Genomic DNA, 16,947 nt, shown 5'->3' with positions numbered 1-16,947 from the left:
AAGGCTCATCATATTTTTTTACGTTCTAAATCGGGTTTCTTTTTTAATGCGTTATCCACATATTATGCCAATATATCATGCTTCATTTGGGTCATGTCTTTAGAAACTCAATTTCCGTGGGGTTGAAATTCTGAATAAATTTCACTTTCGAGGTAGTTATTTGGTAGTTATATACGCGGTGTTGCGTATTGTGATTTAACAAGGTTCCTGCTTCAATTTGTAGAAAAAGGCATTGATAAATATATTTTCTATAATCGAAAAATTTCCGATTTTTGTCTTTTACTGAAAGACTCCTCAGTAACTTCTGCAGGGTGGGATAATTTTTGTAGTAAATTTACGAAAAGTTTCCTACATTTACACTCCTAAGCATGTCATTTTATTAACTTTCCCCAATTTCAGGATGGAATCTGTGAATATTGTATGATAGTTGTTGTTAGTTTCTGGAACAATTAAATAACGGTCATGTCGGAGAAATTACTTTGATGTTTGCAAGTTGAAATTACACGAGAGTTGAAGATGTCACAAGGAGGACTGCGACCCAACGTCTCGGTCACCAGCTTCGAGGAGTTGGAACTGAAGGAACCAACGCCTAGCATTGCTGCCAGCCTCTACGAGGTGAGTTGCATTTTGTACTTTTCCCAAACCTTCATGTCGTTATAAGTTTGCGTAAACCACTAATTACCCTAGAATATAAAGGAAAATAAAGCTAAGTAGATTTGCCGTACTCTCATTGAAAGCGTTTCGTATAATTTTTGAAGATTAATCTTGTTTCTGAAACGAGTTCAATGGAAAGATTGAAAATTGTTTTGGCACTTTCTGTGTTTTTTAATTCTAAACCTGTGGATTGCGCACTGAAATACGTTGATAATTGTATGCAAACTGGACTAGAAATTATTCAAAATTTAAATGAAATTATTTGCTCTGCTGTTAGTCGATCTTGCGGCAGGTTTAATTAACATCCAGTCTACATAGAGGATCGTCGAAATCAACAAAAGCGAATGTTCCAAAATTCAGTACATTTTAAATGAATTCACAGACCACGTTTGCTATTATATCAGTGTCATAGTCTATGTTCATTCATTCATTCATAATTTATTCAGTCGCTGAAGGAGCTTGACTGAAATTTCGTTACATAGCTAGGTCTGCCGCCATGCTCAAGTTTATATTCTTCAGCTGAAATTTGTCTAGAATATTTATTTATTCATTTCTTAATACGCATTTTACATAAGTCGTTCTTGGATAAATCTCAGCGGTTGCAAACAACTAACGAGTGAATTTATGAAGTGAACCAGAAAGATTAAAAACGTTTCTTCTTAACCAAACAAGTATAATAGTTTACGAATATTTACCAGCAATTCATGAAGTACCATCGATCACATTCATCTGGGAGAAAATTAATGTCGCACCAATGCAGAAACCATTCACCACCGGAACGTTCGCTATTTCTCGCTCGCTAGACTGATTAATGTTAATCCGAGACTGATTAATGTTAATCGGCGAAAAGGATAGTGATCAGTAAAATGGATTAATTTTAATCATAACGTGATTTATTATTGATCGTTAAACTGGAGTAAGTCTAATCGTTAGGTCGGAGTAATGCTAATCGTTACGAATAATTAATTTGTATAAATAAGCCCAAAGGTGATTATATTATAGGACGAGGCTTCCATGGATGCGCATTTCATACTCAATCATTTGACCAGATATTATGGATAGCTGCTTAGTGAAAGATATCGGTTTGCTTGTTGGTAAATTGACAAGTAAGCATAAAAGATACAAGCAAATTTTTTTAGGAATAGAACATCACTATATATTTCAAATATTTCAAACCTAAAGTTCCGATAACTTCGTAATCAGTGCTGCAGAAAATATAATTATATAAAATAAATAAAAATATATATATATAGATATATAAAATATATCAACACATGCACTGATTATTCGGGCGCGGCATGTTTTGCAAACATGGCTGTGTGAACGGGTGGTGGTTCCACGTACGGTATAGGTTAATTTTTGCTCCTCATCCCCACACCTTGGAAAGCCATGCGCTTGCTTGTTTTGGAAGTGGTCTGAAAGTGAAAGTATATGCTGGTCATGCTGCAAAGGAGTAATTAACTCGTCACAATGCCTATAAATACCTTTTTTGTGATTTGATAGCAAAAGAATTATTAATGAGAACTTGAGGTTTGTTATGGTAGTTCATCTTTTAGGTACAGCGTCAATGACTTTTTAGGTTGATGACTATGCATATCCATAGGAGGAATTTGAACACAGTAAGCCCTTTTATGCGGTTTTTATCTCGCAGTGATTAGTTTAACACCCAGTGATAAACGGAAATTTCAAAATTATCTCTGTATTGATTCGAATAGCCTTATTTCGAAGAATGATTTCCAGAATGAAGAGTTTTTTGTCTAAATAATATATACTAAAACACATCATACCTATTTACATGGAAATTTTCGAGCGTTGGCAAAGATTATTCTTGATTTGATTTTTTCGAGTAATTTTAATTGAGCAATTGTTTTAGAGACGATAATTATGATCAATCAATGTTGATTGATTAGAATTGATTATCAAATCAAGACCGTATGTTAAAGTTAAATGATGGAACACGAGAATGATCACTGAGCATGAAAGCACGCGGTGCATTTAGATCATTTCATGAGCTAGATACTTTACCGTGACCAGATACTTTACCGTGACCAGATACTTTACTATCGGCGATACTTGAAATCGCTTCGCTCGCGGCAGCTCTTAAGACTCTGAACCAACCATACGCTGCCTCTCGCTGCACTCAGAGAAATACGCGAGGCTTTGTACAAAAAGCGATGCTCTTTTGGCGCGTGTGTGGGTCATCTGTACACAGTTTGGCCTTGCACGTGGGGCGTATCTGCGCTGTACGGACGTTCTCGGGTAGCGCTGTGGGTTAAAAAGTGTCACTATTTGGACAGTATGTCTTATTTATTTTTCTGCATGTGAGTACAGATGAAAATTTGGCCAAGATGCGTAGCAAGAAATGTTGCGAAATTCTAATTCAAAACGGACACATTTTCTGAGTTAATTAAATTGTTGTTGGGACCTGACTTGGAGAACCAACGCGAGTCGTGGTATTGGAAAACATAACCTTGACTATATAAAACCTGTATATATTAATAAATAAATGAATAGCCTCAAAAAATTACAAAGAAGGAACATTACAACGGCTACTCACTATAACATTCGCTGATATTTCCTAATTTGGAAAAATTTGTGAAGAAATCATTGAAACAACGTATAAGTTGCCATGTTTCTTCTGGCACTGAACGAAGGACTGAATGATGCTTTCAAAGACCCTGCCGACGGTGGTGGACGATGTCCAATATGTCAGAAGTACTACTAATTTACTGTGACCAGATACTTTCCTGTGACCAAAAACTTTACTGTGACCAAAAACTTTTCTGTGACCAGATAGGTACTGTACTGTGACCAGATACTTTACTGTGACCAGAAGTATATTCGAGATACTCGACGATCTGCTGAACGCAATACAGGAATATTGCCTCGGCAGATATTGACTGACAAGTCGTTCATATCTGAGCCACCGGCACGCAGCAATCTAAGCATTCCAAGTTATTTACCTTCTCGTTTACATCCTTTGGAGTCATCATCTTGTAGCAAAACCCATTCATGTGAGTCATCGTCTTATGTCTGCTGCAAGCAATCATCATTCATGTATGTCATCGTTTTATGTCTGCTGCAAGCAATAGACATTCATGTCTGTCATCATCTTATGTCTACTGCAAGCAATCATCATTCATGTCTGTCATCGTTTTATGTCTGCTGCAAGCAATAGACATTCATGTCTGTCATCGTCTTCTGTCTGCTGCAAGCAANTGACCAGATACTCTACCGTGACCAGATACTTTACTGTGACCAGATACTTCACTGTGACCAGATACTTACTGTGACCAGATACTTCACTGTGACCAGATACTTTACTGTGACCAGCTGATCATGATTAACCTGCAATCGTTCACCAAAATTGTTAAGCACAAAACGGTTCTAGGCTCCTTACATCGCTGTTTGGGCATTAAGATCAAATAACTTGCACACTCCAAATATCGTTCATTTGTTTTATTAAAACAGCCTCCAGAAAGCTCAATGTTTTTAATTATACATTATAAACTAATGCCGATTTATAACGCTAAACCAGAGATATCAACCCCCCAGTGTCCAGTCAAGGCTATAATTAATGTGCATTAATAAATATTTTTGCAAGATAGGCGAAGATGTTTACTGATATTTAGAAAAAATCAATCCGATTTCAGTAATTGTTGTGAATGTGTTTCCATATTGTTTTTCAGTGTAAGAAAAATCAGAAATCATGATCTGACATGTGCTCTAGACCAAGCAACATCAAGAGTAATTCTTTGCTTTACTGTATTCTTGAAAAGACGGATGTTCTAATAGACTATTAAAAGTGGAAACAAATGTATGTCAAACGAATTATAAGCATATAAGTATGATACTTAAACAAATAACAAAGTTATGATAAAGCCAACGTAATATTAAAAAAAAAATTTGGAATAATGAAACGGATACATCTAGTCGTTTTATTATGTAAGTAAATTCGGATCGATCATTACTATAAACATTCAATCATGCAAGAGTAAAATCACCAGAATGGCTCAATTTTACGGGATGAGGTTAAAACCCAAATCCACTAATTTAAAAGCCTGGTAAACTTGTAAAAACCTACCTTACAAAAATTTCAAATAGATAAAATCTATCTTAGCGACATCTAGACATAGCTTCCGTGTAAAAATATGCAGAAATCTGAAATTTTTTTAATCTATTACCTGAAAAACCGTAGTATGAAGTAAGTTTTTTTTTAATTGTTCTTGGACACGGTTTTGTCCCAGTGTCCCACTGTCCAAGTTGTAGCGCTGGACGAGGTGGCTGCGAGTTAATGTTTTGAACCGTAGCTTTTTTAAATTTCTCTTAGTATGATCAGTTTTGAACTCTTTTCGTATCTGCTGAAAATTTTTACGAACAACTTGATAATTTGGGCATAGATATTCTCCTTATCTTATACTCTTTTTGAATATAGTGATGTGTTTCAATGCCCCCGGTTTTTATGCTTATATTTTATATTAAGATTTATCAAGAACAACGTCCTAATTTCGAAGCATCTTTCTCATGTTTGCCTTTTCTCGATTGTCATTACTTTGGAAATGAATATCTAAACTTTACTAGGGGTGAAAACAGAATGGAACAATTGCTAACAATTGAGCCATTCCACTATTGTTAACTAACAATTTCTAACGCTAGCTTTCTAACTTCTACTTTGCGGCAACCGATTTCAAAAGGTTTGTGTCCGAGTTTCTTTAGCTCTTGTTAGTTTAATTTCGAAATTATTCTAAAATAATTACTTATTTGGCAACTATATGCTACAAAAATCAATTTTGCTTCTAATTTTTTTTTTGCAATGTAAGTTGTTCTATTAAATTTATTGTTTTTGTCTTAGCAACCTAAGACGAAAAGCTTATTTTCTCTGCAGTTCAATTCTCTCTCAACCTGCAATGCTTAAAAAATAATGATATAAAACAGCGATTTTGTTGTTAATCAGTTCTCATCGAGAACTCATCGAGATTCAAGCAACTAAGCATTCCTATATAATTATTTATATTTCAAAAGAAGTGTCGTTAATATGTTATTATTAATTGCTAAATTTGCCTTTTGATCTACCAATGTCATCTAAAGAATTTTTCGACTCCTTGAGAATTATAATGCATTCTCTGGTCATTAATTGTACCGCATATAAACATAAAATTTTAGCCATCTCATAATAATTTCAAAAGAAGTGCATGAGACCGTAACATTCTATCTGATAGATAGTTGCGCCACGCAGATTTTTCGAATCATTTGTTATTGCAGACTGTTTCATTTTGAAGGCCTTGAACAGTCCAGCGACTCTTGCGTAGTTCGTGGGTATTGCTGCAGCAGTTCATGCGTGACGGTCGTTTGGCTGTGCAATGGAGACGCTATTGTTTGGGCTCTATTGCTGCATGCCTAGCGCTGTCCACGTGTTTGATGCGAGCTGCTCCTGCAACACACGATCGAGTGAACTGCCGCACTCGATTGCATCCTGTTTTGCGTTACCTAAACTGCAATTCTGTGCAAATTAGGAGAATGGCTTCAACAGTTGAATTTATGCGACTGCACAAAAAAGTAAAATAGCAAAATTTTGAAGGATTTAATTGGCTTCACACATCGTCGATTTCTCAACACTGCGTCTAACTTCCTTGAATTTATTGAATAACATTTTTTTCACAAATGTTGTCGTAATGGCTTGAACTTTCCTCCATTTAGATGCTTTTCGTCAAGATTAATATGTAACCCAATGGCTACAATGTACTGGGGTATTTTTGAAATAAGTATTATATACCGATATTGATATGAGCTTCAAATTATAGAATATTTGTTGTTCAAATTTAAGTTCCGCGAATGACTTTTTCATGTTCGTTACTTTTTTGCAGTTTACTGGTAAATATTTTTTGATTTTTTTCAATGCCTGACCATTTCATTACGTCTTAAATACACAGTATAAAGAAATTTAAACTATGACTTCAACATTTACAATTTCCACAATGAACAGGCGTACACAACATACAGCAATTATAAGTAATTTATTTATTTTTAAATGAGATAGTTGCAACCAAAATTTTTGCAGTGCTAATGCCCTTCTATAAAATATTACTATTCAAGTTTTATTTGAGCTTCATCAATAAGGATTATCGAAAGCTGATAGCGTTGATTGTAGCTCTGCTAATAAACATCCTATCAATCTATGTATCATCGTGGGCTTTTTGCCATCAGGATATGCTTGATGACTGCGGTCACAATTAGGCGTTCAGCTGCTGTATTGTAATTAAATACTAATTGTAATTAATTTAATTATTTTCACACAAAGTACTGTTCTCATCAGCATCAGTAACTCGCTGTCCTCATTTCTGGGTCTCTGTTGCTGACAAGATACTATTATTTTTTAAATCTCGAACATCGGCGGGCTCAGTTGACGCCAAATCGCGTGCCTGCGGAGGCATTGCCAAAGTTTTCCGGGTGCAGGTATGTCGACTGTTGTCGAAATAGCTTTAAAACAAGCATTTTCGGGACCCTTGCAGATTAGAAAAACAGCACTGAGGATCATATGGAGCCGAAAAGTATGTGGCTATAATAATTCATCTCCATGTCTCATTTGTATGTAGCACACAACTCAAAATTTTATTATATGTAGTACACTCTTCCGACATAGGGAAAGGCCTTCATTGCAATCTAATTTTAATGCCATAGCAACGGCATGCGCAACGTCGAATAGCTCCTTCACCACATCTAAGAATCTCACTTCGTGATTTTCCGAGCTTGTGTCATAGTCTTACCTTTTTTTACTTACACGTGCTCGGCACTGCATGACCACATATAGGGGTTGTTATCATTCAGCATTACGCTGAGGAGTAAAAATTCCGTACAATTCTCTAATTATAATGGGAATGCGTAAACTTCAGCACACGATTGATACATTCATTTATTCAGTCCAACAAAATTCTCAGTAGCGACTGAATATATAGATTCAGTGGACAGATTTTGAATAAGTGAGATTTTTGTTTTACGTTTCGTGGTGAAAAATTTTATGATAAGAAATGATATATATGTGTATTGGTATTACATGTTATAAAATGGTACTGAATATCGCCCCTGCCTCGTGGAGATCGAGAACGGTGCTGTGATTACTGCATTGCTTAATAACGTGATGACGCTTATCATATAGGGAATGAGTAGTGTATGAGGAAGTCTATATGTGTATCAAATGCAACTTTTATTAAACGCAAAAGTCATGCTTATGAGAATTTGTAATCTCACAATGCTTTTATAACTATGATCAAAACAATACTTTTCATAATTAATTCTAATTTATTCAAGAACTTCAGTACACAGTTAATTAATTAGTTTATAATATTTAATTTAAGTTAATATTAGATTTTCAGTTTATTTGTTTAGGTTGGCTTTTGATAAATATCCATCGTTTCCAATAAGTGAACCGAATGAACTTTTGACTTTGTTCACCCGGCAGGTGTAGCTGGCCGTTCATTGTTGCATGGTCATATTAATATTGTAGCCCGTTGTTGCAATGATAAATGTTCGATTGTGGTTGTTGCAAATCATAAAACATTACGTAATAATTATGGCAACTCGGTGAAGATTGATCATGAAAATCTACAGTTATGTTTTAAATCTATATTATTCCTGATATTAATTCTAACTTCTATGTTAATTGAGATTTCGATGCTCATTTCGAAAATTGTAACCGCAACTTCTATAAAGTGAGGATCCAAATTATTTAATAATTTGAATTGAAATAGTACACTCGATTTTCAAATGAAATATGCTTCATTTCAGTTGAAGTATAGTTATCCAGTACTCATTTAAATTACTCAATGACAAATGCAAATGCTCATGATCCAGACCATCGGCTTTTTCGCCTACGAGCAAAAAATATGCCGTAAAGGTAAATTGAATTCATAAAAACACATCAGTACACATCAGACTATTCAGACTGTTCATCAGAAAAACACATCAGACTGTTTACATCAGTAAAATTTAGAACTGTCCAGAGATCAATGATCATCCAGAATTTCTTCTTTTAACGGCAATTTTCCCTTCACGCCTGTTGTCACAATTACTTCTAATTAGAGTCATTACCGCCGTTTCCGCGGACTAGTATTTCCATTATAGTGTTTATTGAAATAAGTGTGAGAGCCAAGCTATTGCTGGATATATTGTACTGCACGGGTAGCAATTTGTTAGTTACGAAAGTAACAATGCGTGTTACTCGTCAATGACAAAATTCATAACTTCAAGTTATCTTCATGATTTTTGGATTTACAAGTTGCCATTTCACTTAAATTGAATACACCATTTCGTCAGAGCGTTTATTTTTCTACCATTTTTACTTTCACTATTACTGCCGCTGTTATTTTCACTTTTCTGTTGCTTTTTTAGATGTTACTGTAACTTGTACCTTTTCTTAGGTTAGTTTCTTAGTTTTTGTCTCAATTTTGTTGTGTGTTCCGTGAAACCATTTGTCATGGACTCAGTCGTTCAATGTCCTTACACGGCTATGGTTCTATATAAGAATATAAGTTCTAAAATACCAAAAAAAAACGCACGACTTTTACATTAGTATACAAAGTATATAAAAAGTGATCTGCAGCTGGATAACTCCCCCCCATTTTCGTCGGACTCGAGTCACATTGCATAATGTAGGCACTAATAAAATACGACTTATTTTTTTACACTAATTATTTTATTTTAGATTTATACCAACCATTCCCGCTATTTACAATAGCAACTAATAAATAAGAATTAAGAATAAGGCGTATTGCCTACGTTTTAGAGTGAACAAAGAAGGACGCTCTGATCTCACTTTTACTCATCTTCTTCCCTTTCAGCTATTGCAAATATATATGCACTGTCTGTTAAAGAAGTTAAAGAATTTTCTAGGCCGAGTTTTAGTCATACGACCAGACTCGGCCAACTACGAGATTTATTCCCCCACACAGTACGCATGTATAGGCAGTACAAAGCAGCGGAAGTTGGCAGTTAAATCAGTGCATTTTTTGCGTCGTGCTTCAACTGAATCATCATGAACGCGAACATTGTTGCACGTGCTGGCAAAGTTCTTTCTCTGATTTCAATTGATGAATATTACAGCACCCATGAATATGCTAAATCTGAAGTAGATTTTGATTCCTGAATTGGATACACATGCACTTATGATGATAATGAAATCATGAAAGACTTTCAATTACAGATGTTACATACCGCTCATAATGATGAAAAACATAATGATGGTGGCTGCGAAGAAATAGATAAGATTATTGCAGTGGATTTGCTAGGAACTTTGAGCGAATATTCCGGCACGCAATTGAGCGAGACGGAAGAAATTTTTCAGTTTTCCGAGTTACCGAAAATTTGTGATAGATCCCCGAGCTGCATCTTGTTTTCACGTGAAAATATCAAAGAACATATATGTTCAAGCACATCGTCTACCTTCATCGTCGCCGGACGATAAAACGTCACCCACTGTATCATCATGACGTCACAGAAAGCACGTATTCATTGTACGCAGCGTCGACACAAACACGCGTATATAATCCTCACGTTCCCGAGCGTCTTGATACGTTAATCGAGATTCTTTATCGGAGTTATAAATTGCCTATTTTTTATTGCTGCTGATGATGCTTCTATAGGACCTGTTAGTATAGTTAATTAATTGACGTTAACAGAGATACATGTGTTGTAAGAATGAGAGCCTGTCTGTGAGAGCGATTTCAAAATGTTAGATTCCAGCTTTGGTGCCGGAAGTTCAGGTATCTTGGGATCGCTTTTTATTTATGCGAAAACCTTTCTATAACAACGCTTACATGCAGTCCTCATTTGATTACAATTGCTGACCAAGAGGTTTTTACGTTTTGGCTCGTTTGTTGGTTATTTAGGTTTTAATCTCTAACGTGTGATTTAGTCTTTCTATTTTACATATACCGGTACTTGTGTAATTTTAGATTTTGAAGTGAAAATGGAGCTGACCTCTGAGGGCATGGTGAATTATTTATGATAATAAATAATATATAAATAATATTAAAAATATAATAAATAATGTATGAGGGTATGGTGAATATACTTGGCATTTTCTCTACAGTTTAATGCTCTCTCAACCTGCAATGCTTTAAAAAATAATTATATAAAATAGCGTTTTGTTGTTGATCAGTTCGTGCTTATTCAAAGCCCCCCTCGGTACCTTGACTTATGAATAATGGTAAAATTACATTAGTGCAACTTTATATTTACTAACTTTTTATTTAGTATAGAATATTTTAAATTTCCTTAACTTTTAAATCGGGACTAATAGTCGAGGATTTGAATGACTTCTTCGACCATACACGTTAATTGAGACTTGTTTTAATGATATGATGTGATTGTTTATCGCCCCTACGTGAAACAAATATTTTACAGAAGGAAAATACCTTTTTCTGAAATTTGAGGTTTTGAAAGACATAGTTTTGTTAGTTATGGCTAAAAAATTGGAAATTAATATCGAAATTCGGCCTTTTTTCTCATTCATCATTTAAAATTTACTAAATATTCCCCTACAATACATTTCGAAATTTACATAACTGTTCGACTCCATCCGCTATGGGTGACGCCTAAAGTGATAGTTATCTAGCGTAATGTCCGCTTTTAATTGAAAGGAATGAAGGTGCTCCTATTTGTGAGTTCTTGCCTGAAAGTGTCTTGGATAAAATTAACTTCCCTGCCGGAAATCTGACCCGGGTCTCCTGGGCGAAAGCCAGGGCCTATACTTTCAAAAAAAGTTGAGAGATCGTAAGTTCATCAGCCATTCATTGACGGCCTTTCAAGCAAAATCCACCAATAATGGACAAGAAAATAGAGCGTAAGTACTTACGTTCACTTAGCGAGTTTTGAAAGTATTGCCCCAGGTATCCTAGCCACTATAGTTCGGGATTCATCTGCATGTCAGTTTTCCTCCTTCAATAGTATAATAAGGAAGGCATCATAATTCCTAACCTTTTGATATCCATATTGACATTCTGTCCTTTTTGATATTCTGTGCGTCAGATGTCTAGCAAACACTTATTATTTAATTACTAATGTACGATATTGTAATCGCCACCCCAATTATTTATAAATATAACTCAGTACTCACTGCAGTGAGTGACAGAGGGCGCATTTTCTCGTCGACGAAAACTTGAGGTCACGGACGGACGGACAGACGGACGGACAGACAGACAGACAGACGGACATGGCGAGCACAATATGACATTTTTTCCATTAATGAGAAAATGCGCTAAAAATGTTTGCCTCCACCTAGGATGAACGTGTCGAAAAACAATAAATCTACGAACCAGAATGGTGAGAGCTTGATTAAATGTACAAATTTCTCGTACCGTAATAAATTAATCATAATAAGTTTGGGCAAGCAGGTGACTTCAAAATATATAAAACTCAGGTGATATCAAATTTTCTTTCAACCCAACTCATGGTTTTAATGACATATATACGTGCTCGCTCTGTCGCTGTATTGCGTCACTCTCTACGTGCTCTTTACTCTGCCATATATTCACAATTTATGAAAATTTTAACAAACGGATCTTATTCACTAAAGGGTTTAATTCACTCGTAATCATCATAGAAAGTTTCCTGCGAGCCAAGATATATCTAAAATTCCTATAATATTATTAACTAATAATCAAAAGGTGAAATAAATAAATTTATAACGGAATAATAATTTTTAGTCCCTCCGAATTTCTAATTTACTCCTACTCTCTAATTCGTAGTGTGATGGTATATTGCATTCATGCATCTTCATTTAAAGTTCAATTGGCTGAAAGTATAAGCGTATCACACGAGACGTGCGTCACTGATGGCTCGGTTAGGGCGGTGGCCTGTAGGCAGGAAGAGGCAGCAAGGGCAGGCGCGATGCTGCTGACCGCATCCCGCGGCCCTGCTCTGCGGCAGCTGCCTGCTCAGTCCCGGCCTACACGCTGCCGTGCCCTCGTCTTGCGGTGCAGTGCATGGCTGTTCTATCATCAAACATGAACGTCAGCGGACGATTTATCGAAATTAATCGTGGTGCAAACGAAAAATTATTACTTGGTTATCAGAACTAAACGTGCTGCCAACGAAAAATTGTTACTTGGTATTCTGTTATATGGCTTGAGAACTTTCTCGAATTTTATGCGAGGTTCGCTAGTATCGATGTTAATTACGGAACTAAATGTTTGACTGGGTGAACTGTAAACAACTGATTGAAATTCACACTCAGCGTGTTAGCTGTAAGCTGATAGTATCGAATGCTTATGGAGTGCTAAGCGATTTCGAAACCATGTTAATAAATCTGACGGAGGAGTGCGAAAATGCATATAGGACTGCAATTGCATCAATTGCTCTTAGTTAAACAGTGGCCAGAGATCTCAATTTCCACGCTTAAAATGAGATGCCGATAACGCAAAAAGAAAATAGACTAGATTTTTCCGGTGCTTAACGAAACCTGACTAATTATTTTGCGTCAAGTTAGCTTTCAGTAATATAAACGTGGAATGAAAAGGCAATACGTCCTTTCTCAAAAAACCTAAACGCTACATATTATAAAGTGCAATATATAAAAATAAAGTAATTTATTCTTCTTCAAACAATGCGGTGCGGCGTCTTCGATGATCAGTTCCCAGTTAACTTGTACAGTAGCCAGGAATGAAAATCCTGGAAAGGCGAGTGATTTATTAACTTGAATACTGGTTTAACCGAGTAAAATATGCGACTAGAATAAATAGTTGGGAGATAAATCTAGTGCTTTATTTAATTATCGAAGTAATAATTCGCGCGATAATTCAAGAACGGGCCTTAAATGAGGTTTTTAGTTTCAAAATATCGGATGTGTCGACAAATGAATCAACAAATGTCGACAGTGCTTTAGCCTTAAAGGCAGTTTACCCATGCAATGGCGCGTGATAAAGCCTGAATTTATTATATTGTAAATATTCTGAGTGAACAATATTAATTGTGCAAGTTTAGATACACCAAAAAAGCGACATTTGAGGTAGAAAAATGAGTTGTGAACTTGATCATATGAGATCACCACATAGGAAGATTTTTGTTACTGATCACTATTCAAGCAGCGTTGAGCCCATCGACAAGAAATCCTTTTCTAAAACTAGCTCGTTGCACGAATACGAAAAAAATCTACCCTGCGAAATCTCATAGATAATATATGATATTGAAACGTCAGGCATTTTTAATTATGATGTTATTCAACAGAATTAAGCATTAAATCTTTTAGAAACCTCAAATCCGAATGTTCATCACAATCATGCATGGCATGCAAAGTTTCACGGTAGTAAGGGTCTCATGCTATATATATTTAGTCAGTCTCTACCAAAAATAATTCCGTTCCAAAAATTCCGGAAAAATTCACCAATGAGCAATAATTTTAACGTTATTTTAGCATTTGATAATAACACCATCCGGAGTTTTTGTATTCTTTAGGTTTACTATTGTGATACTCAGTCAATATAACATTACTCGGGAATGATTTAAGTATAATTAAATCGTTTGTGCTGTATGGCGAGGAGGTCTGCTCGTTTGTGCTGTATGGCGAGGAAGTCTGCTCGTTTGTGCTGTATGGCGAGGAGGTCTGCTCGTTTGTGCTGTGTGGCGAGGGAGTCTGCTCGTTTGTGCTGTATGGCGAGGAGGTCTGCTCGTTTGTGCTGTGTTGCGAGGGAATCTGCTCGTTTGTGCTGTATGGTGAGGTCTGCTCGTTTGTGCTGTATGGCGAGGGAGTCTGCTCGTTTGTACTGTATGACGAGGAGGTCTGCTCGTTTGTGCAGCGGACATAAAGCGTAAAGATGTTAGCTATTTTTGTATTTCGTTCATTTTTACTGATTCGATTGATATATGAAATTGTTATTTGATGTTTCCGTCTCACTTCAGATGTGCTATTGTAAACGAATCCTGATGGATTAAAATCGGTAATATTCTTAAGCTTCTATTAATAATTATTCACAATTACCAGGTGGCTTCATTATTCTCTTCGTTCAATAACGAATCTCTCTGTTCTGATACATGTATTAATGTATCCTGTCATCTGGTAAAGAATACGAAAATTTTTAGAGTTTGCCTAATTTTTTTGATTATCTATAGCTTCTTCCAATTTTTGGTCAATCAATTTGTCGGCCGTTGGTCGCGGTCACCAAACAGACGGCACCCCCGACATCCGATCGCTGGCGAAGTGAATGGATGTCGTTCGCTGTCGTTCGCTGGCGAAATTACGGAGCGAACGATAGGCTGCGTTTATTTCTGCAGGGATGGGGACGAGATTTACATTGGGGTCATGTTATGTTTCAATAAACATTTCCTTCCAATGATGAATCGAGTCGTTTAAGTTTATTGCAAATGAGGTGGTTAGTGCTTCCAAATGAGGTTGTTAGTAAACCTGTACCAAATTGCTTTTCGTAGTGTTCATTTTTAATATAATATAACATTACCTTTCCTTACTTTATTTCTTGAGATATTTATTATTTTATTCACCACTCTCCTAATGCAACAGCGCATTGATGTGTCGTATAAAATAATTACCGCTTACAGATAATATGAGTCCGTGTTTCACAAGAACGGAAACATTCCTGGAACGCACGAAAATTTTCATCCTGATGCTTGCATCATCATGTTTACTGTGGGTGCAAACAATACTGCAGAAAATTTTGCGTGGGGATGTTCATTATAGATAATGGAATGAAAGAATTGCCTTCAATGGTCGGGAAATTGCTTGAAAACTGGCAGAGGTCGTAGTGAAATATATAAATTATTGTAATTCTGGTACTTTGGCGATGTAACTCGTGATGCACCCAAGCTTGTGGACTGCCTCTTCCACAAACACCATAAAGAAAGACAGCTTCAAGTCTAGAAGCTCATCTTCTGGTCTTAATTCCTTATACACAACATTTAACATCCAAGAACCTGCAAGAGCTAATAGGGAAGACAATGTTACTCTCGTCTCGGCAGCCACGACAAAGCAGGCCGTTTTCACTCTCGAGTCTCTCTTCGGAAGCTCCCAAAATACTTCACTGGACGGAGAGAGTGTTGGGACGGACGCATCAGGCGCTTGCTCGGAACGAGGTGCTCGGCGTTCGACAGGTAATCAGTCGGATCGGAGACGCAGAAAATCCGAATCTCAATACAGAGGCAGCTCTGCCGGAAGCAAGCGACACACCAATCTTTATGGAATATCAACAAACTCTTCGAACATACAGAACGTAGATGCCATTAACTTCACGGGTTGCGACCCCAGAGTAAACCCTAGAGTAGCGGAGCAAAGAGGACCTCCCTCAGCCGCTGGTAGTTTGCCCTATGGGGACGGAACAGAAAGCATCCCGGAAGATAAGTCGTCAAATTTTGAAGATTTCCCATGCGATCTACGGTCCTTAGCATCCACTTGCGCCGAATCTAAACGAAAGACTTACGATACGATCAGCATTTCAACCAATTACAGTCAAATGACGGGATCATACGTTGTGAGTTAATATTCAGATTATTTGAACAATTTTACATATCAATTTATGTGTGTGTGTGTCTTTACTAACCCATGTGTGTTTTTTCTTATGTATTCTAGCAGTTACAATCATGTTTGTTTAATACAGAACATCTAAATTGTTTATGTATCTATGGACGTAAATATATCTTTTCTACTTAAAATGTGAAAGAGGCATATTTTCTTTGAACACCAAAAAATATTTCTCATTCACAACTAGCAGGTTAGCACTGCATTGCCTGGGCTTTATGATTCCACTAATATTGAACTCAATTGTCGCCTATATCCCGTCATTTCCGTAATGCCTATAATACGGCAAGCCTAAAAACGCTTATGTAAAAACGCTAAAGCTTGTGATGGTTAACCTGCAATAGTGAATTATGTTTGAATAAAGACCCCATCAAAGTTACACTTTACATTAAATCAGTGTTCATTTTTTACTCTCGTTTCACTCTTTCGAAAAAACTATTTTGCGTCTCATACATTTATTTATAAATACCAACTGCAAAATATCATTTTATTTTTCGATTTCACCTTTTCCTCTTTCTCCACCAATCCTTTCCTATTCTATAAGAATGAAATTTTTATGTTTTTGTGAAAATCCTTTCCTATTCTCCCAATAAGAATGGAATTTTATGTTCTGGTGAAATCCCGACACGCTACGTATCCTGGAATCGGTCCCGAACTTCAATTAAATATACCTATCCTGGAATCGGTTATTCGTATATTTAATTGTGATGCTAGGCTTCAAACAAACCCACACACACACATACACATACACACAAACTTTAAAATAGGTATATATT

The 16,947-nt window shown here is 36.2% G+C and overlaps 1 protein-coding gene across 3 annotated transcripts in view; it reads left to right on the top strand.

The window, feature by feature from the left end:
* The first annotated feature begins 399 nt into the window (after nucleotides 1-399).
* LOC108679668 (venom phosphodiesterase 2) overlaps nucleotides 400-16,947 on the top strand; it is a 38,731-nt gene continuing 22,183 nt past the window's right edge. For 2 of the 3 annotated variants that reach the window (XM_018168354.2, XM_018168353.2), the window contains exon 1: nucleotides 15,186-16,124. In XM_018168354.2, the coding sequence (XP_018023843.1) occupies nucleotides 15,453-16,124 (672 nt within the window). In that variant the 5' untranslated portion in view covers nucleotides 15,186-15,452. Of the gene's footprint in view, nucleotides 616-15,185; nucleotides 16,125-16,947 lie in introns of those variants that run through there. The other variant, XM_018168356.1, reaches the window with a different exon arrangement.

The sequence above is a fragment of the Hyalella azteca genome, unplaced genomic scaffold (assembly GCF_000764305.2).
Source record: "Hyalella azteca isolate HAZT.00-mixed unplaced genomic scaffold, Hazt_2.0.2 contig17671, whole genome shotgun sequence".
Taxonomy (NCBI): domain Eukaryota; kingdom Metazoa; phylum Arthropoda; class Malacostraca; order Amphipoda; family Hyalellidae; genus Hyalella; species Hyalella azteca.
The sequence above is the reverse complement of the archived record's forward strand: the minus strand, read 5'-3'. Positions and strand labels throughout refer to the sequence as shown.